Below are 27,474 nucleotides of genomic sequence, written 5' to 3'. Positions count from 1 at the left end.
TCGAAGGTGATCAACACATGCATTGCTCCTGTTATTTTTTCTCGTAAATTCTTCCTAAAAACTATAATAAACATGGTATCGTATAGTGCATTTTTTCTTAATCATATCTGTATTTAATCGCATTGTAAACTATGTGAATCTGGTCTATTCCATTAAACCAGCCTTTAAAATCTGCAGTAATAAATCTCCATCTTGGCTAGCTGTTTTTTATTTCGTCCATGCAAGGTTTTACACACTATTTAGTAGACCCCTCCCACACAGAACTGAAATTATTTCTCCTGTCAGACATGTAATGAAAAATAATAAAATTTATTTACTGGCTGTTGTCACGGGTGACCTTTGCCATATTACGAGTAAATGAGAAAGACCTGGGTGATATTTGATTTTTAATAACATGTCAGTATTGCAGAAGTAATATAATTGAATAGCATTGATTTTCCATCCTGCTTTGAACAGATAGAGATTTTGATGACAAGAAACAAAAGCAACGGTAAACATATTTCTAATTATGCATATTATATTTATTCTTCCAGGCTCTCCATGGTGGCATGAGTGTGGATAAGATAAATCAGCTGACAACCATAGATAAGTGGTTCCTCCATAAACTCAACAGGATCACACAACTGGAGCAGTATCTGAACCTCTACAGAAGGTACTCAACACAAACATAAACAACATCAAGTGCCAAATGTCTGTTCCATGTTAATTAATTTTAAGTGTGGATTAAATTAACTTGACTAAAGAAAAACAACAAGACATATTTGAGTACAGCATTCATTTACGAGAATAAATGCATAATCTCACAAATCAGATGCATTGTGATAAATACATATAGTTCAATCACCAATGCCCTTTGCAGAGAACTAATTGTCCCAGTTTATCAGCTGTACATTCCGCTAACCCTGTAGCACAGACATTCACAAACATGAAACTGAAATTCATGTAATTTGCTTATTGAGTTCATAGTTCCTTTAAATGTGCACTGTGTTAACTGAGTCTTTGTAAAAAATAAGATAAATACATCACAAATCAACACAAACAATGGAAGATATTTGTCTAGTGTTGTTTAGCCCTTCTTGGATGTGACCTTCTTTCTTTATCCTGGCTTGATACTGGCACAAAGTGTACACTAGCTCTTAATGTCCTGTAACTGCATAATGTTTATCCTCCTTCTCTTAGAGTTGTATAATTTATGAAACAACAAAAATTTCCCAAAATTAGCAAGCTCCAAATTCTTCATATTTTAGCATTCTCACTCAGTAGTTCTCTTTCTGCCTCTCTGCCCTACGGCTCTTAGCTGGACAGCTCAAATCAAAGCTGCTCTGAATTTTCATGTCTCAGCCACAGTTCACCCACTGCTTCCTTGTGACTGTTTAATAATGCATGTGTGTGCGTGTATGCGTGCGCGTGCGCGTGTGTGTGTGGCTGGGGTCCAGTGCTGACACAGGCAGGGCTGTGGTGGTCCCGAGCCCCCGCAGAGCAGGGGACACTGGGACAGGGACACAGCAGAGGCACCTTACAGGTTGATGGACTGTGGAGGTGATTGGCTTCAGGCTCTGCTGGTCAGCATCCATTCTGTTTGTGTGCTTGTTGTCTTTGGTTCATGGTTCAATGGTGTGAGTGAATGAAATTTGGGAAGCAATGGCAAATTTTCAACTCTATATCCATGTTGCCATTTAACCTCTATATTGTATGATCTTCTTACAGCTCACACTGGTTTACTCTGCCAATATTAAGGTCAAAGCAAAGCATTTGTAATTTACCTGCCAATCTATTGTTCAGGTTTAGTTTGGAGAATATTTTGTATTGGCACACTTCGAATTTGACAGCTATCAAATACTGCCAGTAATTTTGTTCCACCACTAATGACTCCCTTTCTCTCCTTTTTAAACACGCAGACACCAGCAGATTTTTTATTCTAATAATGTATGTAGTAGTCATTCTCCTGCCATTTTTATATATGTCATATTTGTTGAGTAGATTTGATTAATCATAAATTTTAATGGAAAGTTGTGTGAAGTGTTGGTTCATAATCCCTGAATGGCTTGTTTTGTTTAATGCCATTCTCCATTGAGTATAATTCTGTGTAGGATAACAAAGTTTCCATTTGAAATATTACTTTTCTTTCCATTTTGGGGTTTTCTACTCTTCCTGGTCTGGTTCGTGCTGTGGGAGTTAAAACACACTTGACATTTTCAATATTGTTGCTCTCGGTGGTCATAAATAATTCAGATAAGGAGGAGTAAGAGCAAGTGGAGCTTTAGCAGAAGCAAAAATTCACAGTTTGTGCTGGCAGTGCCTTTGTTAAAATGTATGCAAAACCTATTCAAATCAGCGGCATATTGTACTGCCAACAGTCTGCACACGTCTAACTATAATGTCAAATATGATTAATTTTTTCAATATTATTGGAGTAGTGTGATTCCTGCATACAGTATAAAGGTGGGACCTGGCATATACACAGATCTTTGCAGAGGCTATTGGAGTAGCCAAAGTTGTCCTCAAATTATTAAGTGAAGTTAGTTTAAAATCATTTTACTTTTGTAGAAATATTAAGTAGGCATCCCAATAGTTTTTAAGTGAGATCAAAAAGCACTTGTTAATAATTCTACTCCTTGGAACCAACATCTGAATTGTAATTTAGGAATGGATGTAAATAGATGAATTGCTTTAAATATTTCGTAGAATACATCTTTTGTCACTTTCTATAAGATTTATGGACTTATAGACTTATACTTATGGGGAGGTTAATCCAAACCTTTATACGAAAGTACTGTTACTGCAAAGTAGTAGTAAAAAAAGTATAAACTGATAATAACTACTCCTTAGTTACTCACATAATAATCACAAACATGTTTTCCTTTTTTCTGTTATATCTTTCACAGCAACACAATTCCCAGTGAGCTGTTGTTAAAAGCCAAGCAGGATGGCTTTTCTGACCGCCAGATTGGTCATATATTCGGCTCCTCTGAGCGAGCAGTCAGAGAACTCCGTCTGTCCCACGACATCAAACCTTGGGTCAAACAAGTGAGGACCACCAGTCTAAAGATTTAAATCTATAACAAGCCTTTTGTAATTTAGGATGTGTTATTTCTTTTCTAGATTGACACACTGGCGGCAGAGTATCCAGCCATGACTAACTACCTCTACTGCACATACCATGGCCAGGTACGCAAGTAGTAGCCAAGTCAAATGTATTCCAATTTATATTATTCTCAGTATGAGCACAGGGGGTGGGTGGGAAGCCGTCCACTAACAATTTCTAACTAACTATTTCTTTACCATTTCTTTAGGAGCATGATCTAGACTTTAAAGATCAGGGGATAATGGTTCTTGGTTGTGGCCCATATCACATTGGTAAGCAGAAAAAAACTAAACTTTTTTTCTCTAAAACTAATCTATTAATCCATTAACAATTGAGCCATACTTAGAAATATGTCTTGTTTCATATCTTAGGCAGTAGTGTAGAGTTTGACTGGTGCGCAGTGTCCAGTATCCGAGCTCTTAGGCAGATGGGGAAGAAGACAGTTGTGGTGAACCATAATCCAGAGACGGTCAGTACGGACTTTGACGAGTGCGACCGCCTGTACTTTGAGGAGCTGACTCTGGAGCGCATACTGGACATCACACAACAGGAGGTAAACACACCTAACATTACATTATATAACATTACTACCTATATTTTTAATACAGTTTTATGGTAATGGTCTAGTTTTGTTGTTGCTATATAAATAAAAGAATATGTTAATGTTGTCAACCAGTTAATTCACAATTTGCATCGTATTCGCATAATTAATCTATTAATATGCCTGTTTTGTAAGCTCATAAAAAGTCATGCAAATTTAAGCATGGCAGTCTCAATCATTTTTGCACGGAACAATAAAATAAAGCTTTATTTTATTGGCACCTTTCAAGATTCAATGCCACCTCACAATAAGAAAGACATATAAGTAATGTAGTCATCTAAACAATTAAGATAGTCATGGAAATACATTCAAACACTTATCTTGCTTTTTAACAAGTTCTATTATAAAATATGTACAATAAGGGAGTTAGCAGCACTAATTATATTCATGGGATTATGTGGGGTAGGCTTGGTGAAAGAGATGGGTTTTTAAACTGGATTTGAACGCCATGATTCTATTGAACAGATGTCTTATGGGAGAAATTTCCAGAGCTGGGGGGATTGTTACAAATATCTCCTTTTTTCATGTGCAGCATTTGAGTCCAATCTAAACTCAGTAATGAGTCTTTCTATTGTTGGAGTGATGCTGGGACATTAAAGCTGCTAAGTTAAGCTACTACACAAAATGGGAGAATCTAAATGTTCCTAATTGAGTCATTTATTATGCAGACAGAGCTAGATTAAGATCTTACTTTTAGTTGCAGGTGTGAGACTTGCTCTAACACTGAAGGCTCTGTGGGCGTGGAATGAAATGGGTCTAATACAGTGCAGACTAATGTTTGCTTTAGTATTATCACTGATTGGCAATGTCTTGTGTTAGCGTTCTTGCTAATTGAAAAGCTAATACAACACCGTTCATGGTACTCTCACCTCACAACAAGAAGGTACAGCAGGTTCAATTCCCTGACCATGTGGGTCCTTTCCGTGTGGAGTTTGCATGATCTCCGTGTGAGTTTCCTTCAGGGGCTCCGGTTTCCCACAGCAACCTAATCTTCCAGCTAGGTAGTCTGAGCAAGACACTGGTGGGTCACTGATAGTAAATAGACTTATCACTCTATAGTGTCAAAACACTTTTGAATGAGCTCTAAGTTTAATATATAGCATCTCAAATCCTTCATTGGTTTAACATTAGACCAACTGAGCTTTCTATGAAGCATGACACAGTCACAGTTGCCATAGTTCATACGCCAACAGACAGAAACTATCAAGCATTCCGTTGTATCAGCTCCTAAGTTTAGCCTTTTCATTTTCAAACTCCCAAAAAGTTTTATCTTTACTATTGACTTTTTCCCATCACGACTTTCCTTAGCCTAAGACCCATAATCCTGTATGATCCCTGTGATGAAGTGTTTGTTCAGGTAGATGGCGTTGGCATCAATCCCCCTCTCATTGCTCCTGTCGCCCCCTGTGGGTGTGTGTCTGCGTGTGCGTCTAAAGCTTGTGCCTTTGTGATAAATGCAGCATTAGTGGCTTGAGATAGACCCTGGACAGGAGCAGGAGAGCTGCCCATGAATAATGAACAGATACAACCTGGCGTTACCGTGGAAACAGCATCCCCCCGGATCAGACCGACGGCAAGAGGAGCTGCATCTAGTTATTAAAAGAAAGCATTCAGACCTCCCCATGCAGCAACTGTCAAAATTAAAGCAACTCTTTTCTGTTTCTGGCTAACTTTTGGTATCACGCAGTCTTGTCCTAAGTTTGGTAACAATGCTAAAACAAGAAGTTTGTGCTGTTAAAATTAGATCTACCACTAAAACATTGACAAAACATTACTTTAACCTGTGTTTATGCCAAATTATGGAACATTCCAAGAAAAGAAAAATATCTCCATTGTCTCAAGCAGGTGGTGCACCCTCCAGTTGAAAGGTTATATTACTCACCTTTAATCTACATATTTGAATTAAGTGTTGAAACCTTTTGTTATACGATGACAAGGTTTGTCTTTGCCTAGAAAACAAGAACTGAAATGAATGCATCTGATTAAATTATTGCTGTTTACAAATTAGAAATAACACAGTGGAATAAAAAGTGAAAGTGTGTCTGGAAACTCAATAAAGATCTCCCGTGGTGATATGTTTTGTTCAGAATATTAATGATATTTTGTTCCAGACTCAAAAATGTTCACTGTTCTCTACTTTCCCTCTGTCTCTCTCTCCTCCCTCCAGGGGTGCTCTGGCAGTATAGTGTCAGTAGGAGGTCAGATCCCCAATAACCTGGCTGTCCCGCTGCACCTGAACGGAGTAAAGATTCTTGGGACCAGCCCGTTACAGATCGACCGAGCAGAGGAGCGCTCCATCTTCTCCAGTATTTTGGATGACCTTGGAGTGGCCCAGGCCCCGTGGAGAGCTCTGAGTTCACTGGTAAGATGAACTAAATAATGTATAGAAGAGTTACAGAGGCAGAAGTATGGTTTCTTATATACTCCAGAATTGCTTTAAAATTGTACTATTTTGTCCAATCTTTTGTGAATCCAGATTGCTTGACATTTTTATTCCAAATGTAGTGATGATTTCATACTAATTTGCACTTGATAAAACCAGTTCTTTTCAATGTTTGTTTTGTTCCTTTGTGTTTTTTGCAAGAAGGAATCAACAGACTTTGTGAAAAAATCTGTTGTGATCTGAGGAAAGAAAAGGATTAGTTTTTATTTTGATCACTCTCTGGACTGGAGCCATTGAATATTGTTTACTATTGTGCAAGGCAGGGGCAATATGGCCAATAAATATAATTGAGACAGTGGTATTTAAAATATTTGTACTAGCGTTTTTTTGAAGCTGTTTAAGTTATGTTTTAAATTCTCTTCACGTCCTTTTTCTGTAATTGTCATTGTCATTGTTAATGTTTTTTAGTCTTCACAGTCAAGAGTTTGAGCTGCAGTAGCAATATGAGACAAAATATATCATAGTGGGTATTATATGACCCAGACTTTCAAATGCAGCTAACCTGAGTACTAAGTATATATTTTGGTGTACGGTAATTATTAAAGGTCCATATTATGCTACTCTACTATCTCTACTGAACTAAAGATAAAAGGTGCCTGTTAAATGGAAAACTACCACTATATGACATCACAAGGTGGAGCAGAGTATTTTGAGATTTGAAGATGTAGGCAGACTAATAATAAAGGGATACTCAAACATGTGTGAATGAAATAAAACACGACCCTGGGTAAGTTTTTGAGGAGGTAACAACATTCTAGCATGGCATTAAGCTCACAAGAGTACATTTTGCGTCATATAGGACCTTTACTATAGAGCAAACCCATTTCAGAAAATGAACAAAAATGATTACTTCAGTGGTTCAGTAAATTGACACATTGACACACTAGTATGATACTGATCACATGTGAGCTTTTCATTATATTCTTCCCACTAGTGTATGTGTTTTATCTCTGAGAAACACATATTATTTGGTTGAAATAACTTCAGAATAGCCCCAGGGAAGTGGTGCTTTTGAGTTAGGGGAGCCTTTGTTTTCTTCAAAGATAAAAAGACTAAACAGAAAAGGTGAAAGGCATCAAGGTTGAGTAATAGTTGTTATGAAGTCAATTGAGAAAGCACTGGATGCCAAAGCTTCTGTTTTATGCTTGTCTTTCTAAATGGATTCATAAGTAAAGTTTTTAAATAGTACATTAAATAACATTGCATTGCTTCTCTTCTCCTGCATATGCTACCACAGTATCCAAAGATGGTCTAAAATAAATGCACTTTGTAACAAGTTAATTCAGGCTGCAACTAGGCTTACTTTGGAGATATCCTTGAACTATTTGTGATTTAAAATTACTTCTATAGGCTTGTATACTATTTTGCAAGAACAGCATTTTATCTTTGTCTTTTTGAAATTAAGTTGTACCTGTACTAGTCCCCTAAGCAATCAGAAATGTTGGCACAGTTTCAGCTTTATGCCAGGCTGACAAAATGTAATCTACGGCACATAAATCATGCAAATTGTGGGTCATAACATGCTTGTGGATACTTTGGCTTTAATATTGCATTAAATTCATTTATAATTGTTGTTACAAAACTACTACTACTAACTAACCTTTATTTTTTTTTTACTTTTACAGGACGATGCCTTTGCTTTTGCCAACCAGGTGGGATATCCGTGCCTTCTCCGTCCATCCTATGTTCTTAGGTAAGATTTTATATGTGTGGATATAGATTCCCGAGCTCTTGAATTTTCTTATTCCAATATATCATGTTTTTATCCAGTGGGGTTGGTAGACAATAATAAAACGTTTGTGTGATGGGTAGCTTGTTCATCCTTAATCATTTTTTAAGTTTGTTGTTCAGTTGGCCTTTATCACAAATGGCAGTTACAACTTTGTTTAAATTTTTCTGAATCCGTCACATTATATTAGTAGCAGTTAGGTATTACTTTGTTATTCATATGTTCATGCAGTACCACAGCCCTCCAGTAGATGTCATGGTGGCTTCCTGTTTTGCACGAGTACTTTCTCAAAATATGAGCGTAATATAATCTGGACTTTATGGTTTTTTGGGCATGGGGGGTGGGAGTGGGTTGTTATGAAATGGGTGCTCTGCCTCTGATCTCTTCTCCTCCCAAACAGTTTCTGCTCTCCTCTTACACTCAGGGTAATGCTTTTTGAATGTTACTCTCATATGCGGCTCATACGCACAAACACTTCATTTACACCCCAAACCCTCTCCTCCTGTCACATTCAGGCTCCTATTTTCTACACCAGTGACTTAAACTGTGCTAAAACTTGCTCTGTTTGATGTGTTACTCCTATGCACTGATCTTCTAGACTACTAAAATATTACCAAGTCGTAGAGCTGGGTGTGAGATATGAAAAAATAAAAAATAAAATGTATATATATAAATGGCTTTTGATATTAATTTCTTGAACAACACATACTTAATTAATCCGTGCCTTTTAACAGAGGTAAATAGCCAAAAAAAAAAAATTCTGAACTCTGCTCCAAGCCACAATCTCGTTCCCAATTAAAATTCTTTTAGATGAACACCCTTCCAAGTTGTGATCTGTCTATTCAGTATTTATCAACAGCTCGATTTATTATTGTTAATTTGTTATTTTATTCATTTGTGGGGAATTTTCATTTCATAGTTTGATAATTAACCACGAGAATTATATTACACATTTGAGAATTGTGGTTGCTTAACTTACTGTGGGCATGGGGTTCATCTTTGAATTTGCATTTTGATCCATATTTTTAGACTCACAATTGTGTCACAAGTATGTCATTTTGCTTTTTGAACTTGCTTGAACATATCAGAAGAAAATTCCCCAAATAATACAGTGTTTAAGATTTAACAATGTTTCAGATATTCTGATATTTTTTAAAAAAAGCAAATAAACTAATGCCATCTCTGCATCTATTTTTTACATTGGTACTCCAACCAGATGTACAGTATAAATTTGTTCATTGGACCAACCTTAGGCTGTGCACTGGACTCTGTTGTCAGGCCACTGCTCCCAAAGCTCTGCCCTGAGCCTGGAGCCATTCACTGCCCTGTATCCTCCTGCCCATGCCCTTCAGACACGAGCAGAACAGTCCATCTCTGTCTCTGAAATCCCAAACAACAACCACAGCAAAACTCGCCTAAATCTGTTGTGTTTTAATCACCAAGTTCTGAACTCGTTTTCAAGAGCCTGCAGTGGTTTTCGACCTAAATAGCAGCTCTTTTCTTTTTCTCCTTTCGCTTCTTATTTTGAGTGTTTCTAGACCTCGTTCCCAATGGTAATAGTGATGCAACATGGAGATAATGAGTGTTTTGAACCATCATTTGAAGCTTGTATGTTCTCTTGTTTGCATGCCTCTGTTCCTCTCCTGTGGCCTTTTGTCTCATCCTCCTCTCTCTGTTTTTCTAACCATCTTCAGTGGATCTGCCATGAACGTAGCATATGGAGAAGAGGAGATGAAACGCTTCCTGGAGGAGGCCACTCAAGTGTCGCAGGTGAGATCAGTCTGCTCTTGAAATGAATAACTAAACAAACTCCATACTGTGTTGTTGTTGTAATTAATGTGTCTTAAATTCTTAATAAGCGAAGATGGTGGAGGGTTAACCACCTACTTGTCTCCATGGAGATGTTATTGGTCTGTCCAAAAGTTTCCACAGTGTGGCATTAAATGTGGCTCAATTGCATTTATTCAATTACAGGTGTTTTATTGCTAATAATACCTTGAAAAACATCCATTCTTAGTGTGAGCTGGATGCCACAAATCTGGCCAAGTGATGTCTGCTTGTCTCCATGGAGATAAGTGTAATGCCATACTGTGCCACACTCTTAATAACATAATAATGATAATAATCCGATAGCAATCCGTAACATCTTCATTGTGACAAGCAGGGGGCAATCTCTCCACCAGAAAAAAATATATGCCCTAGTTAAATCCTAAATAATTAACCTTTATTAAAAATGTATATGTTGTTGTCGTAATAGAGTCCATATCATTGTTTTGATACAGACTAAACATTTGACATCCGTCTCTAATAATTGTAATAATCCAAGTGTAGTATTTAGTGTATATTATCAACTGTTCAACTTATTTTTTGTAACATCTTGAGAACATGACATATTTCTGGCCTCATTTGCTTGTATTGTCCTTTAGTACTTCAGGGGCTCTCAAGTTTCTGACCTCTTTAACAATCCCCAAGAGTAATATTTTCCCATGAAATGAATAAAAACAGATAAAGTTTCCTAACTTCTTGGTGTTATGTAATATATATTTTAGAATATACTGTAAAATGTGGGGTGAAGTCTTCAGAGAGAGCCGGTTCTGAGCCGTTTATAATTCATTTCTAGGAGCATCCAGTGGTTATCACAAAGTTCATCCGTGGAGCCAGAGAGGTGGAGATGGATGCTGTGGCCAAAAATGGAAAGGTATGGTTCAGAACTACTTTACAAAGAAAAACTTGTTTCTAAAAAATTTATTGACCTACACGTTTGACAGCATCACATCACATATATACTCCGATATTTGCCAGATCCTCCAAAAGTATTACTTTGCTCCTTTACAACAAGAAATCTTGACAAAATTTAACTTTTCAACATAAAAAAATATATATTTGTAATTGTAAATCTTATTCAAGTTACCCATTTCATTTTTGTAGACGTGGTAAAACTTTCATTGTTGACTTTTGAACTTTGGTTTAGTTTGGTTTTGTCTCGAGTCTGTTATTCTTTCTATTCTTCTGGCTATAGAAGTCATTTGAAGGGTGTCTGAATGTGGCCAGCCCAATTGTGAGGTAGATTTCATTTGTCTGTACTTCCTCTGAATGAGCGTCTCCTATATCATCAGTATCACATTAACACGACATCCATTTATTGAATACTAAAGAGGCTTCATTCTTCTGGTCTGGTCGCGCTATATGTGTGGAGAAAGTCAGAGATAACATGTATTAATTACAGGCTGTATCAGAAGTGCTAATGAATGCTGTGGTTAGCAGCACTTAGCTAATGACATAGCAGCTCATTTACAGATACAGTCAGTTTGGTGGTGATACAAATCCTCTCCATTGGGACTAAGTGTCAGAAGTATCTTTTGACACTAGCAGAGAGCAAAGATCTATTTAATGTTTGTAAACATTAAACAAAATTAATTCTAGATGATTTTGGCAGCCAACAAGTATTAAGTTGTCTGATTAGTATTATTAAGTGTGTACCCACGTTATTTATTGCGGCAATTATATATCTAATTAGCATGAAACCTAATGGCATTTCTAGTTTCTACTTAGATTTAACTACAATTTGTGAATTATTTGTCTGTGTGAAAACCTTATTTAATGTCACTCCTCCCTTGTAAAGATGATTGGAGGAAAATATCATACATGCACTGATTTATATGCATTTAAGCTAATATAATATACATTTAGCGGTATTGTTTGATTTCATGTTATGTTTTGATGCTATTCATTGATTGTTCGATATAAAACTGTGCCATCTATTTTGTTCATATGTCTTTAGGTGCTGGTTCATGCCATCACAGAGCACGTAGAGGACGCCGGGGTGCACTCTGGAGATGCTACACTCATACTCCCAACCCAGACTATTAGCCAGGGAGCACTAGAAAAGGTCAGTAATTGTGCTATCGTATTTCTCAATGAACAATAAACCATTCACTCTCGCGTAAAATGTTTACAGCCACTTTCATGCATAATATCTTTGTGCCTTTTTATTTCTCATTACTCTCAGGTTAAGATTGCCACCTGGAAAATTGCCAAAGCATTTGAGATTTCAGGCCCTTTTAACACCCAATTTCTGGTCAAAGGCAATGATGTCATGGTGAGTGATATTTCCGACTGTGTGAATAAATGTAATGGGGATGAGGTTTTCAGCAAAGGCAATTCAATCACGTTTTACTGTATAACCGCTGCAGTTTCTGAACGTTGTTTTTTGTTTTGTGTGTTTTGTTGATTCTTTACCCTTCATGTAGTCTTCTTATCTGCATCTCCTGTTGTCAATGCTCCTGAAGGTCACAACACATAGAAATATAGTCTTATTCAACTGGCACAATGTAAATTGACTTACTATGAAACATTCCAGGTAAAACAATAACATTTTTATGAGACAAGCATGTAATGGACCATCCTCCAGAAAATTTAAATGGTGCATTTGTAATAATAATAATAATAATAATAATAATAATAATAATAATAATAATAATAATAATAATAATAATAATAATAGTAATAATAATAATAGTAATAATAATAATAATAAATAATAATGATAAAAATGTACATCTATAAAATAACAGGAGTATCTATTCCCTGTACACATCCTGACCATGTCAGTCTTGTCTGTGACTTATCCATAGTCTTCCACTTCTTATCTCTAATCTCAACATCTTCAGCTCTCTTATCCTTTCCTTTCCCATTGCAGTTACTTCATAGAAATTACTATGTAGCAAAATTCATTGTTGTTATCTTCCATAGGTGATTGAGTGTAACCTCCGTGCATCCCGCTCCTTCCCATTTGTGTCCAAAACTATTGGGGTGGACTTCATAAATGTGGCCACCAAAGTGATGGTGGGAGAGCCGGTGGATGAAGCCAGCCTGCCTTCTCTGGACAGACCGTTCATTCCTATTGACTACGTGGGCATCAAGGTATGTAAGAAAATTACTAAATACAGCTGTTGTGAGCTACTGAACTCCAGGGTTATTTTAGATTTAGACCATCCCAAAGGTTTGGATTTTGAAAATTAATTTGGCTGTTGAACATACATTTTTCTTTTACATTTTAGATGGATGTTTAGGTTTGGTTAAAGCAGCACTATGTAACATCTCTTGTGGAGTTTAGCACTTGCTTCTCTCCATGGAGATGTTTGTGCTTTGTCTGAAATGTTCAAATGTGTGGCATTAAACTTAAACATACCAGACCAAGTTACAGGTCATATCAGAGAGATGAGCCTGCTCACGATAAAAACACATGTTTTTCAAGGTATTTTTGAGCAATGAAAACCTGTAATGAAATAAATGGAAACATTTAATATACTGTGTTATTGGCAAAGCCATAACACCTCATTGGAGACAAACAGGTGGCATACCCTTTGTCAGAAAAGTTACATAGTGCACCATTAAAAGACATTTTTTCAACGAAACCAGCTTTGTGCAATTTTGTGCTGGTCCCAAACTTAAATAAAAGGAGAGGAATATGCATCATAGTTTTGTATTGAAAGTGTTACATCAAGCCTTCATTATGGTTAATATATAAATTAACCATAAATTATACTGGGTTGGTACTTAAATATAAAAATCTTGATTAGTTCTGCCTTTCAACATTATTCACAGCACAAAAGCATCTACCCAACAGGACCCATGTCTGCAGATATATTGAGTATTCACCGTAGTCTCACCTTTTTTGTTTGAAAAGACTTCCAATATGGTATAGTAATAAGTATTGCCTCTATTGGATAGCATTTTCCAGAGCATGATGAGAAAACGGAGTGGGTGGGATCAATCTTACTCTGTCTAGGGGGCTTTACTTTTAAGATGCCATATGAGCCCGTTTACATGTCGCCAGCTGTTCCAAAGCTATTTTTTCCTAAGTAATTTCTCCTTCTAATTACAACAGAGCCGCTTTAACAATGGGTGTAGTTTGGAGCCAGTCACGCAGGTATAATCCCCTCCACTCTCCCACCTCCTAAAGTTTTCAATTTCTTCCCTGCGCACTGGTGAGGAATATTAATGAATGCCACATACTCTCTAGGCAGTGGCTCTTAAAGACTTGTGTGGGTTATGTTACTGACTTCACTCCTCCGGTCGGACGCGTGTTGAATCTTTGATGAAAAAGTCTTAATTTCTTATCACGCCAAACACTTTCATTGCCGTATCGGGCCCCAAACTGTAAACAAACTGTAATTTTGGGAAGTCATCCAGCTCTCTTCATAGCCTCAAGAGTCAGTCATCGTATTACTGTCTACTCTTACTTAAAATCTTACCGTCCTCATAAGGGAAGAAGACATAAATGATGGAATGTAATGTTTAATAGGTGTTTTGATTTGTATTTATTTGTGTGTAATATTTTAGTTCTCTGAATTGCTTTGCATTTAAAACGGAGGATATGAATTTAACATATTTTATAACGCCATGCATGCTAATTTTATATCGCATGCACAAGCAACAAGTACAAGTAGGGTGCATTCTTTGCCATGAAATTGCAAAGTGAAACTAATGTCTTGGCCAAGGTCTGTGCTCTCATCCATCTTATTCCAACCTCCCACTTTTACTTCTGAGTGCCTCTAATCCAGACTGCTACTGTGGTTAAGTGGGAATCACATTAATCACAAAGGAGAAGTAGAGAAAAGTCTTGTGGCTAAAATATTATATGAAGTAATAATAATACAGAAGACTTATAGCACTTTTCATGATGCTCAGGCGCTTCACACACTTCAAGACAGACAAAATACTAGGTAGGTTAATTTGTGTAACATGTTCAACAAGTATCTGGGAAGCTTGAAAACAGCAGCCCATATGCAAAGACATGCAACCATAATGATAATGGTAGTCAAGACCTGTTTTAATTGTATTTATTTTTTGCGTAATAGAAAGTCTTTCTGATAGGTTCACAACCTATATTACAGTTCAAAAGAGAAGAGAAGACAAGAGATTATTTTGTCTCAATATTGAGGAAAAAAACCCCAGTTACAAACCACCACCCTCTCTGGGGGCCCAGACCGTCTTTCACCTCTTTTATTAAAGTTAGGGAACCCTAGTTACATACACATACTCTGAAAGGGGGGGCAAGCAGTGTAAAAACATATGACGAAATTCACAGAGAAATATATTCTGTTTTTGCATTTCCAGAAGGTCACTCTTTCCACAAAACATCCTCCCATGATGTTTCTGTTTTAGGTTTCACAGTGACCTTCTTCCCGTGGGATCCTGCACTTTCAAAAGACATTTTCTGCAAGACTCAAGAACAAACATTAGTGCAGATTACATAGTTTACATAGTTGAAATGAATATAATGATTATAATAAGAGTGAACCTTACAGTACCTACAGTACCTTTAAAATGAACAGTGAGATAACATAATATAACTTGAATATATATTTTGAATCCATCACTTTCATAAAACAGTTAAAATGTTTTACAGTACTCTGGAAAGTTTCATAAAATATGATCATAATACAATAGTAGGATTTGCCATGCTTTTGCCAGTTCACAGCCCCAGGCCTAAACGTGTATTACCACAGAATACAGCCCACAGAGGCCAGTGTAATTTGTCTGTTTTCTGCTCCCATCCTTGTTCTGTCTCTTCGCCATGACAGTTTGTCTTGTTTTAGGCCCTGTCTCATCTCGGCTAACAAGTCTCGGTAGGGTCATTTCAGTCGCTGTGTTAGAACTCGGGGACAATAATGCTGCTATGGTTTTGACACTGAGGGCAAAGTGATAAGAGGAAACAGCATTTGAAGAGACAACTGGTTAGAATTACATCTACAGTAACATACACTGTGAGAAAGGGAACATAACTCAATAAAAGATATGCCAGTGATCTCTTTAATTTAAATATTAGATTACATTTGGTGGAATTTGACAATATGGTCTATAATGTGACATGATTCAGTATGTATAGGTCCTAGAGTTTTCCATTGCGAGTTACTCTTAATAGTAATGCAATCCTTATGTTTAGGTTTGGTTAAATTTTAAACAATTCACCCGTTTTCTGGAGCTTATTAATAAGATATGTTTAGCTTATTATTTTTTTGGATCCATCTTTTCACAACATCAATTCTAAACTGCTAATTATTAATTGTGATTTTTATAATGATTATTTTACTAGCAAGGACCACGCTACAACAGTGGTATACAATAAAGATATTTATTAATGATACCATCCTGTAGATGGTGAGGTCTTCGGGTTGAAAGATGAATAAGAGGAAAGGGGTGGGAGGGGGCGAGAGAGCGGAGACAGACGGTGTTGCCAGGATAGGCTTGTATAAATAGGGCTTTTGGGTAATTAGAGGTGTGGTTGAGGTGAGCTGTGGTTCGCTGAAGAGGAGCAGAAGGAGGTTGAGATGTTGTCTTGCTCCTGAATCTCAGTTAATCATATTAACTTCATTTACCAATAAAATAATGGTACAGCTGTTTAAAAAAGTAAAGTCTGATAGGTGATAGTAAACGTGTGGTGGAGAGGCAGGATTCTGGGTAAATGACTTGTGCGTCTTAGACATTTGAGCATAAATGTGGCTGGTCCTCCTCAGCCTGAGCTCAGCTGATGCCTTCGATAACATTGTTCCTATGTGTGAGACGAGGGCAGTGTGGTCAGCCTGCTATTATAGGATTTAGCTTGTGTCATACATTTGAAGTTATTTTTGTGAGCAGATGTAGTATTATGCATCAAAAACTGCATATATTGTTTGTACCGGGGTTTTTGGGGGAAATTTTGTTTTTTACACCAATAGTTTTATCACTTTGCAGCATCTTAATCACTAAATTGGTGAGGTGTCTGCAGAAAGGATCCGCTAGAAGTCTATTTTTCCCGGGCAGTCTGGAGCGGCTTTCTTGTGTTATTGTGTGAACCCATGTGAAACCACTTTACTTGAACTTATTTTTAAAGAGGTATTATTGTGTTGCTCAGGATTGTGTTTTTGAATGGTTGAGATAAAAACAGATTTGACAAAGTGAAATGGATTATTTACAAAAACAGTGATGTCGTCTGATTTCTCTTCGTCAAAATATTCTTCTTATCCCTGTTCATTTCATTGCTGTTCTTTACATATTAGACTTCTCCTTTCAGCCGTTATCCCCTTTCTTCTTGCGTCTCTTTCTGTCAAATATATTTTCCATTTAGTTCATAATCTCCCTCTGTATCTCCACACAGTTCTGTTTTGTCTGTCTCTTTGAAACGGCTTTGATAAGACTTGCACTGGTTCTCTGTCTCTCTCATTCCCTTCTATTCGTCGCCTGGTACATTAGTATGCCAACATTACATTGGACTGATTAGATAGCCCGCTTCAAGGATGAATCCCCCCTAGTGGCCTCCGAGCGCGTATGCATGCACAGACCAAAGCTGCACAGCTCGAAACCTCTTTTCAAGGTAATGTGGCCTGGTCTTCTTTTTAAATAGAGAAATAAGAATGTCCCACATGGCGTAACTCTGTTGTATATGTCTGTATGTGAGGAGCTTTGTTCTAGTGCTCATAATGCTGTATTTCTGTTCAATGTTCTTTTCAGTATTTTTCCTCTTGTATTGTCCACATCTTTTTGTCTCACCTCACTTGACCTTCACCGTCTTTCATTTATGCTGCCTCCAGTATTGTTTTAATATTCAGGCAAAAATAAAAAATAAAAACATGTCTCATTAAAACACAAAACTCAGTACTCTGGGGAACATCAGTATTTCTGGTGGGTTTTCGCACCTGTTCAACTAGTTTCTTTCTTTTTTGTTGTAATGATGTTTTACAATTAGTTATACTTTTACAAATATAATTCATTTAAGCTGCAGGTGTTCACAATGTTGTGTAATATGTACTTGTTGTGCCCCCTGTAAGTTTGGTTAAATGGTTAAATTGTTTCCTCCGCACTGTATGCAAAAGATAAAAGATAAGATATCTCATAAGTGTTTTTTAGCGCAAATTACAGTTTTAAAGGCTTGACTAACCTGCTATAAAGGAAACTGAGTCACCTCTAGGTGGCAGCAGTGTCATTATTGCCTGAAATTATTCTAGCGGGACTGTATAATGCATTCTGTTTATGCAGGACTTAACAGAAGTGTGCAGGTGTGAATTTTCCAGGTTGTCATGGGAATTGTATTTCATATTTTCATTACATGACCATGTGTAGGTTTAACAACACGGCTTATTACTGAGAATATATGTTCAGCATTAGCTCTTGACAGCTCACGACTTGAAGCAACATAAAAACACTCAAAGTTTTATTTTTTTTCTCAGGCGCCCATGTTCTCGTGGCCGAGGCTGCGTGATGCTGACCCAGTGCTGCGCTGTGAAATGGCCTCCACTGGAGAGGTAAGACTCTCTGTTACAGTTCAACAGTATAAACACAGCATTGTACAAAACCATATGTGAGACTGTTCCATTAGAGGAGGACCAGTATTGTGACCAGTCCTAAAGCCCATTTTTTTGTTTGTGTATGTTTCTGTACTTAGTTATGTTGCTGCTACACCATTTACATTTTCACAGTGCTCCTCATGAACACCCTTGAACTCATAATGTTGTTACAGGTTGCTTGTTTTGGGCCAAACATTTATTCAGCCTTCCTCAAGGCTATGCTCTCCACGGGCTTCAAGCTGCCCCAGAAGGGCATCCTGATTGGGATTCAGGTAAGACTGAGACTGAAGGACTGTGTCTGTGAGTCTGCAGCCTGTTTCTATGCTCTGAGTGTGTGCTGCTGCTGGAGCTGTGTCTGCTCTTGTCTGCTTCTCTGAATACAGCTTTAGTCTGTTTTATCTGATCTCACATCAGGCTCACATTTACTGCCATTCGACTACCTTTTTGATAATTTACATAATATAGAATTTTCTATGTGAGAATCTTTTGCAATAACTAAAAGTTGTACCACAGATGTCTGATTGAATTTGTTAATATCGCATCATCATAATGGACATTTGTATATTTAGTTGAATGTTTTGTGTGATATTGCATCTATTCATTTTCTTCTATTGGTTTTACAGCTTTCAGAACAATTTGCCCACCTCACCTTTACATTTGAACAAGTAGTTTTTTTTAAATGATCTTTTGGCATGGGTCTTGTTTTGTAAGGTGACCACATTAGTTACTTTCATCAGGACTGAAATAAAGTAATAAAAGCTTAACACATTTCCCTAATATGCCATAATGTGCAGTTGTTAGCTGCAGTAGTAAAATATTTAACAACACCACAGTATGGAGTAAGTGCTGCTGACACACTGTGTTGGCTAATACTACATTAACGCTGCTTTACACACTGGGTTTATTATAATTAGTCCTTGGGGAGAAGGGGTCTACTTTAAGGCAAGATGTAGGGAAACTTTGCACCACAACTTGACTGACAATCAGTCGTACACAAGGGGGCGCACCTCCAAAATATACACACCCCCACCAGCACTGTGTCCCAAGGCTCTGCTGACAACCTCACAAGCAGGTTTAAACTTAGTGAGTCTATAGAGAGGAGCTTTAATGTAAAAAGAGCGGCTACTTCAGAGAGGCAAGTAAAATGTCAGCAAAATGAAATGCTTTTATGATACAGTGCTCATACAATAATAGAGGAAAATCTTATATTGTGATTCGCTCTGCATATCTCAGTTCAGCAAGTCAATTCATTTCTTTGGCACACTCCTTATGTAGTCAACACATATCTTTCCCATGTATTCAAGATTGCTAAAGCTTAACATAATAACATAATAAAACATATTAAAGTGGCTATTCAAAGGTAACTCTGACGATTGTCTAGTAAAGAGTTATACATTTGCCAAACGTATAGAGAGTGATCAGAGCGTCTGTATTTACTATGTGTCTCAATTTTTCCAATTTTAGCAATCTTTTCGACCAAATTTCCTGGCTACAGCTCACCAGCTCAAAGAGGAAGGATTCAAGGTAATTATCCTGACTACTTTTGCAAATGTTGCTACTTTTTTGTCTGGCGTATGTGAAACTAAATGCTGTTTTTATTTGTTCAGCTTTATGCAACTGATGCCACCTCCACCTGGCTGTGTGCTAATGATGTACCTGCCACTCCTGTCGCCTGGCCCAGTGATGACGGACAGCAGTCAAACCTACCGAGTATTCAAAGGTTAGATTTTCACAGCGATCTTGAAATTATTATTCAGTTAAAAGTTATATTATTTTTACTTTTAATATAATCTGATTTAATTTGTCATTCAATAAAAACACACTCATGCAGATATGAAACAATGTGCTCAGGTCTTAGTTGTCAGCAAGAAAATATAATAGCAATAATTTAAAGTTGCATTATGTAACTTTTCTGGTTGGCGTTCACTACCATTTCGTTATTGCTTTGCCTGGAATGTTCTACAGTATAGCATTAAACTTACCTAGCTTGCATTTATTTATACTTATTTACTTTCCTGTAACTTGGCTTGGTAGTGTCACTTGCTTGTTTCAGTGGAGATGGATAAGTTTAACGCAACACTGTGGAACATTTCTGGCAAAGCAATCTACAAGCAGGTAGCGGAACCTCCTCCCGAAATGTTAGACTGTGCGCCTTTAAACCCCCTATTTAAAAACAACTTTATATTTAATTTAAGTGTAGTGCAGTTGTGTTCATTTAAACCACATGTGTCAAACTCAAGGCCCGGGGGCCAAATGCAGCCCGCCATGTCATTTTATGTGGCCCGCGACAAGGTAAATTTAAATGTATGACTGTCTTCAAATGTCAGTTTATCAGGAATTATGCAGTTAGACAGACATTTCTTTTTATATCTTTGCAAATTTGAGACGAACCATTTTGCTGATGTGCCCCTCCGTGATATTGAGTTTGACACCCCTGTTTTAAACCCATTCAGCAACTACATGTTCTGTGAGACTGTTAATTCATTTGCATGGATTTACATTTGTGCAGCTACTTGCAAAACAGCGACTATTTAAGCAGACAGTGGTTGTAGTTTTTCAGGTAATGATTCCAGAAAAACAAGATGATTGTGCCTGAGTGAATCCATCTGGACCATATGTTTTCTTATGCTACAAACTGGTGAAGAGGAAGACGTAACAGTAATGTAATAGGTCTCACACAGATAAAGACACAGGCAGCCCCAGTGTGCAGATGGCCTCAGCTGTGACACGGGAGCAGCTTTATATAGAGAGGAACATGACCTTTGAGGACACTGCCGACCGGCCTCCACATTTTCCCATTAAAATTCAGTCCTAATTTCATCCTCAATGTCAGAAGGCCGCCCAGCAAAGAGAAATACGTCAGTTTATTTTTGTCCAGCGGCAGAAGGAATGTATGAATGAGAAAATATGAGCGTGCTGTCCTTGTACGCGTTGCTCTATAACTGATTTCATAATTGTGTCGATAAGTATGATTTTGATTGTTCAAGTTTCGTTTCGCTTGTCTTTCCAGGCTTATCAGTGAGGGGGATATTGACCTTGTAGTGAACCTGCCCAATAACAACACTCGCCACATAAAGGACAACTTCCGTATTCGCAGATTGGCAATTGACTACAGTGTACCGCTCATCACCAACTATCAGGTACTGAACTAATTATGGTTTTCAGCTTTCTATTATAGGCAACATTTTGGGGACTTTTCACCCAATGAGGTATGATAAATATAGAGAGATTATTGATTCTGTTCTGTTATCAACAAAATTCTAATAAAATTATGTAAAAAAAAAAACAAAACAAAAAAAACACGTAAAGACAGGACCAGAAAATTTGTTGAAGTTTTTGCTATTTTTGATTATGATTTTTTTTTTTTTTTTTTTTTTTAAGATGTTTTTTCACATTAGTTTGGTAGAGCATAGGCATTAGATAAAGTAGAAAGATATGTAAAATAAAGCATACTCTCTGTTTTTTGAACAGTTCTAAAGCTAATTTGATGACTACTTTTGCTTTGCGGTATATTGCAGGTGGTGAAGCTGTTTGCAGAGGCCATTCGTTACGCAGATGAAATCGACATGACTAGTCTTTTCCACTACCGACAGAAAGACGGAAAACAAGCCAGCCAGGCGTAGAGCTCCTGTCTTTGTTCTATTTTATTGTGTGTTCTACTAAATGTTTCATGTATTTGATCTCTCCCTGTTGAGGTAGAACCATATGAATCATAACTTCTGACTGACAGATGTAAAACAACAACCGTGCCTCTTGTTTTATCATAATGTTTACAACTTATCAAAGCCGCCTGTCCTTTGTGTTGTTCTCCATGTGGATATTTGCTCTGCTTTTGTTCATAAAAGTGTTAAACCTGCGAATATCATGTTTATAAATAATGACTTTGATTAAATGAATATTGAGAAAGCGACTAATATTAAAGGTCATTATGCTGATAACAGTGGTGCTGGGCGGCAGCTGTTGAATTGTGGCCAAATATTTAAAAAGAAATCCATATTTTTTTGTTTAAGGCCCTGTTTTTTATTCATAATTTTAAGATAAAACTAACTGAAGATTAATGATGTATTTTAATTTACCCTATGAGGGTACTGTGTAGAATGCTTGTTACTGCTTTGTTCCATTTGTTGCCATTTTAATAAAGTGACAGGTCAAACGGTTTGCAGACGTAAATGTGTCAAAGAAAGAACATGCTAGCTTTAGGAACATGCGATAGATTGTAAACTTGTACAATTATCATCCAGTGAGGTTCACCTGGTCTTCTCTTAATTTATTTTAATAGATTCTTTTTCCAGAACAATGTTTACTTTGTTTTTATATCTAAGAGTTTGGACGGCTAACTAGTAGCCTTCGTCAATATAAACCGGGACGAGGGGGCTTTTTTACTCTGGCACACCTGATATAATGTCCTAAAGAAGTCAGACTGCAAAATCTGTTTAAATCAGCTGACCAGACACGTCACAGCAACGATATGTGACCACTCTGAGGAAGACCTCTAGTGAGAAGTCGAAACTGTCAGGTGACAACAAACTAAACCTTGGTCTGCTAAAAGAATCTGTTAAAATAAACTGTACAATTATCTTCGCTATTAGTTTATAGTTTGAGATACATTTTTCATTTGACTTTGTGAACTTTTGTATTATTGTTCTCACCTCAAAGACGATAATGTGCAGACATTAAATAGCTGATAGTTTAGACAATGTCTCCTCTTCAGACAAGTGTTGGCACTTAAGACCTGCATTGAGCTCATTTCTTCACTTATCTCAGTTATTTTATCCTGTGTAACTAAGCAACGGCTGTAAACTATGTGGTCAGTCTATTTTACTTTTCATGATAGAGGGTCCACGGAGACGGTATTGTATTGATAACATTACAGTATAAATATTTTTAAGCAATGAACATTCCTGTAATTTATTAAATGCAAGATCCATTCATATATTAAAGGCCGTACTGTAGCATATTCCAGACAAACCAACTGCATCAGAAACCGTACACACTGTAGATGTGTGTGTGTCCATGCGTGTGTGCATGTGTGTGCTGGGGAAGAGGAAGAGATGGGACATTTTGAGGCATAACATAAATTTATATATTGTTCAAATTTATGGAAATATAGCCATAAACTGAATCAATTCCAAGACTGGATAAATTGACAAAATGGGAAAAAACAAAATAACAAAATAGAAAAAAACAAAACAGAAAATAATGTTTTGAGATGAAAAACAGGTAAATTTGAGAAAGCCCAGAGACAGTGAGCATGTTCAGAATGGTTAAATAATGTTAATTCCGTTGATCCAGCTGGCACGGGCCCTGCTGTTTTCGTCAGAGGGAGAATAAACCTGCCTAATTGACATGCGTTTTTCATGCTGAGCTAAATGAATTATTTACGGAGGTGATGTGCACACAGGGCTCAGGAGGCAGCCATTTATCAGCCCTGACTCACATATCACTTTGAAGGGCTATGGATAAATCTAGAATCTAGGCTGATTAAGCAATGGGGATATACTTAGCCCACTACTGAATGTTATTGGAAAACATAACATAACAAAGTGTAAGTGTTGTTTTGATGGATATTCACATTAGATTTGAGAGTTTTTGAGTATTTGAGACTCAGTTTATGCTGCACATTTTATAGATGTCCATTTTAGAATGTATTTGTAAATAATATACAGACTACTATGATGTTGTGTTGTAGTACAGGTTTTAGCAAGGTTCTTTTTAGATTTCTTAGAATGTTTTAATGTCTTGGTGCCAGTAGAATTTCAATATGACACAGAATATGTTGACAATAATGTGAATCAAACATGTTTTATGAGATATGTGTTTTTTACCACAGGCCTAGGTTTGTAAATCATTTTGTTATCTGTTAGCCAAATGTAATGCCGTTAAGTGCTATGGTGCATAGTTTGTAGATCTCCATGGAGCTGTGTTGCTGCAGTCCTCAGTCCAGTCAGTTCTGTGGTAAATTGCCTCTTGACTCCACGGAGCACAACATTAACTGTAATGGAGGCTTGTTTCAATAGTGATTGTGCAGCTTAATTGTTTTCAAGACGATCAAGCTGTTGAAGTTGCCATCTTTGTAAGGACATTATTGCCTTAATGAGGCAGCATGCTGCTCGAGCACAGCCACCTATGGCGTGACATGCTGTACTCACATCAAGAAATTGGCAATAATTTATGGAGTTGCTTGACAACATATTACCTAAGGTTTAAAAAATCACTTGCTGAATTAATTGACTTATTTTCCTGTATATTCTTTCTGCAGTATAGGTTTATGGGCTCAGGGCACCACATGTATCCAGTTGATTAAGTTTTAAATTTGCCAACAGTATCTAGTTCCATGATATTAGTTCAGCCGATATCCTCGTCGGGCCTTTAATTGGATGTAATACGACTATTTACTGGCTGAAGTTAGACCAGAATGTCTGACAATGTTTTGAACTTTTATTCATACAAAGCTGTTACTTGCAGGTTGCATAACACAAGCGAATCACATTTGTGATAACTTTGTTTTGAAGAAAAGATGCATTTTCAGTCCCTACAATGATATTGGTTCATATCAGTTTTAAACACAAACTAAAAAGCTGGACCAGCGTATCCCTAATACTAACTATCCCTAAATAATACAATAAAACAACAGCGTTTGCAAGCTCGCCCTGTAAGCCATCGCCATATGGAGTAGGCATTTAGAGTCAGCGATTCAGCGTTTGAATATTTGTTTAAGAATAGAGAAGCTTTATAGCTATCCATTCAGGTTACCGTCTAAAAAGGCATTTCCATAAGACATTCTGTCCAAACTGAAGTAAATTAGTCTGCCTACTTCTCCTTCACAAAAGTAAATCCATCCTGACACCCGAGTGAACTATGTCCCCAAATCTCATCAGCTCTTCAGCTTGGTGCTTGATGAGCCACTGAAATTACACTAGATAAATTGCTTCCTTGTTACAACACAATTAGGAACAATCTGTGAAAGGCATTAATGGCCGGCGTTGTTTTGTTATGCGTCTCATTTAGTTTGAAACGACGGCTTTAAAAACACAAACTCTGCAATCAACAAAACAACTTCAGCTTCGTCTCAATCATCGCTTTTGTTACTGAGAGAATTAATGTTGGTCTTAAGCACAGGTTTTCATTTGGGCCATGAAGAATACAACAGAAATACCTGCATAGAAATGAAATCATAATGGACATATCTTTCAAATAGTACATAGGCATACTACTGTCACTGCATATATTTGGTCTATTTAACTTAAAAGTGCACTACTTCACTTCTGGTGCAGGGTTAGCTGGCTGCTTTTTCACAGATATCATTGCTTTGTTCAGAATGTTCCACAATTTGGCATTAAATGTATTTATCTTGCATGTTTTTATTGCTCAAACTGCCTTGACAGACATCCATTTTGTGGTCACCGCTCCACTGATCTGAGTTGTAACTTGGAAGAAGAAGTACTAAATTTTATAAAAGGTTTGTTCCACACATTATTTTTTTTATATTTTGGATTGAAAAGTAAAAAAATACTTTTACTTTTCAGTCTAGTTCAAAAATGTAGTGAAGTAGAAGGAACAGATACCTGATCTCAAATGTAATGAAGTAAAACTAAAAAGTATCCAATTTAAGATCTATTTACGTAAAAGTAAGGATATCTAAAATGTAGGTACAGTATAGTACTTTACTACTTTTACTTTGTTACCTACCTTTTATACAATACTGCTGAACACATGCAATAACATAAAAGACAAGCAGGTAGCGGATTTTCCACCAGAAGTTAAAAGTAGTAAAATGAAACAAAAAATACTTCTGCTGTTGTAGTAATAGTATAATATGATATAGTTTTACCACCAGTCCTGAACTACAATAACCACTGAGATTGTTCTATGAGGTATATATGTTGCTATACTTATACCTGTATAGTGTGTATATTTATTTTAATGGCATGAGCTTGCGGCTCTTACACTGCTATGGTAAACAGGGTTAATTTATGAACAAAAGCTTTTTCAGATGACTTCTTTCATTCTTATACAGTTTCACCCATAGTGACTTCAGGCAGGAGGAGCTTAAAATAGCATCCCCCTTTAGATGTAAATGACAGATTTTGTTGCATTATTAGGATCATCAAAAGCTTGGGCCATGTGTTTCATCTTTTTCTCCTCTGGCCTATGGGTTTGCATTTAACCAAAGATGTAGCACCATAGCACAATTACTGCTAATTAGTGAACAGTACTTTTTTTTTTTTTTTTCAGTGGCACTAACGCCAATACTGCTGGGATACATGATAGGATAGTGCTTTGACATTTGATTCAATATTTCATTATTTGAGTTTCTGAAGATGGCTAAACCTACATGATTTGGCATTGAACTATAGCTGCTGAATCTTTAAAACAGACTAAATCTGGAGCATGAGGCAAGTTTATTGTAAATTGTGATAGTAACAACAACACATTAATGATTGAACGTGGCCTCTCTTACATAAGTGTGTTTCTTAAAGCTCATTAGTTATGGATCTGGGCCGAGTAAATATTCCACTACCGCCTAATGTTAAATGTGATCCTTTGCCTCTCTGCGGCTGTCTCGACTCTCTACAAATACTCAAAAATACTCCATTACTCTCCTGTTTTAATGCTTCAGAGAGGGTTTTGGTAAATGTATGAATTTTATTGGATTTCAAAACTCACAACATTCACAAAATGCATTTTAATGATTCTAGTAATTGCCATGTAAAGTGTCCTTTACTGACCCCTAGTGGCTGCATTTGCCTATTTAACCTAAATTTCTCATTATTACAGAATAATTTAGAGGTGATGTCCAAATATGTCTGCAAAGATATTTATTAAGTTGTCTTAAATTATTGTGTTTTTTAGACTAGTGTGTGCTCTGTTATGGACTAGTCCTGTGTTGTCCTTGCCTCAATTTGCGCAGATCCACCCACCTAGATCCACCCACCGGCTGAGCCGCACCTGGAGTGGCTCAACAATCAACGCTGGATATAAAAGCCCGGAGCTGCGCACCAGCGACCAGTGGGTTCTCCGCTGCAGCATTTTTGAGTTATTTGTATCTTATTTTTGTATTATCTAGTTGTTTGATTTGTACACCCTTTTGAGCACATCTTTTTGTAACAATAAATTTACTTTATAATTTTTTTACCAAGTCTCCACGCTCTCGTTTTTGTTCTACGCCCAGCTGTAACATCTTTTCGTTGTGTGCCATCACCCCTGGACCAACTGACACGTAACATGCTCCCTTTTATCTTTTATTCAATATGGAATCAAAATATATACAAATCTTACAAATCTCTG

General features: G+C 36.9%; 1 protein-coding gene across 1 annotated transcript in view; it reads left to right on the top strand.

The window, feature by feature from the left end:
* The window catches only part of cps1 (carbamoyl-phosphate synthase 1, mitochondrial), a 37,270-nt gene extending 14,926 nt beyond the window's left edge, over positions 1-22,344 (top strand). The window contains exons 21-38 of the mRNA XM_033986786.2: positions 534-652; positions 2,886-3,027; positions 3,103-3,168; positions 3,294-3,357; positions 3,457-3,638; positions 5,854-6,048; positions 7,755-7,822; positions 9,553-9,628; positions 10,479-10,556; positions 11,640-11,747; positions 11,868-11,957; positions 12,611-12,781; positions 18,070-18,144; positions 18,360-18,458; positions 19,651-19,710; positions 19,794-19,906; positions 21,197-21,326; positions 21,705-22,344. Of these exons, the coding sequence (XP_033842677.1) occupies positions 534-652; positions 2,886-3,027; positions 3,103-3,168; positions 3,294-3,357; positions 3,457-3,638; positions 5,854-6,048; positions 7,755-7,822; positions 9,553-9,628; positions 10,479-10,556; positions 11,640-11,747; positions 11,868-11,957; positions 12,611-12,781; positions 18,070-18,144; positions 18,360-18,458; positions 19,651-19,710; positions 19,794-19,906; positions 21,197-21,326; positions 21,705-21,809 (1,941 nt within the window). The 3' untranslated portion in view covers positions 21,810-22,344. The remainder of the gene's footprint in view (positions 1-533; positions 653-2,885; positions 3,028-3,102; positions 3,169-3,293; positions 3,358-3,456; positions 3,639-5,853; positions 6,049-7,754; positions 7,823-9,552; positions 9,629-10,478; positions 10,557-11,639; positions 11,748-11,867; positions 11,958-12,610; positions 12,782-18,069; positions 18,145-18,359; positions 18,459-19,650; positions 19,711-19,793; positions 19,907-21,196; positions 21,327-21,704) is intronic.
* Positions 22,345-27,474: the final 5,130 nt, after the last annotated feature.

Source organism: Periophthalmus magnuspinnatus, chromosome 21, assembly GCF_009829125.3.
Source record: "Periophthalmus magnuspinnatus isolate fPerMag1 chromosome 21, fPerMag1.2.pri, whole genome shotgun sequence".
In the NCBI taxonomy this organism is placed as follows: Eukaryota; Metazoa; Chordata; class Actinopteri; order Gobiiformes; family Gobiidae; genus Periophthalmus; species Periophthalmus magnuspinnatus.
This window is presented reverse-complemented; position numbering and strand designations above follow the sequence as displayed.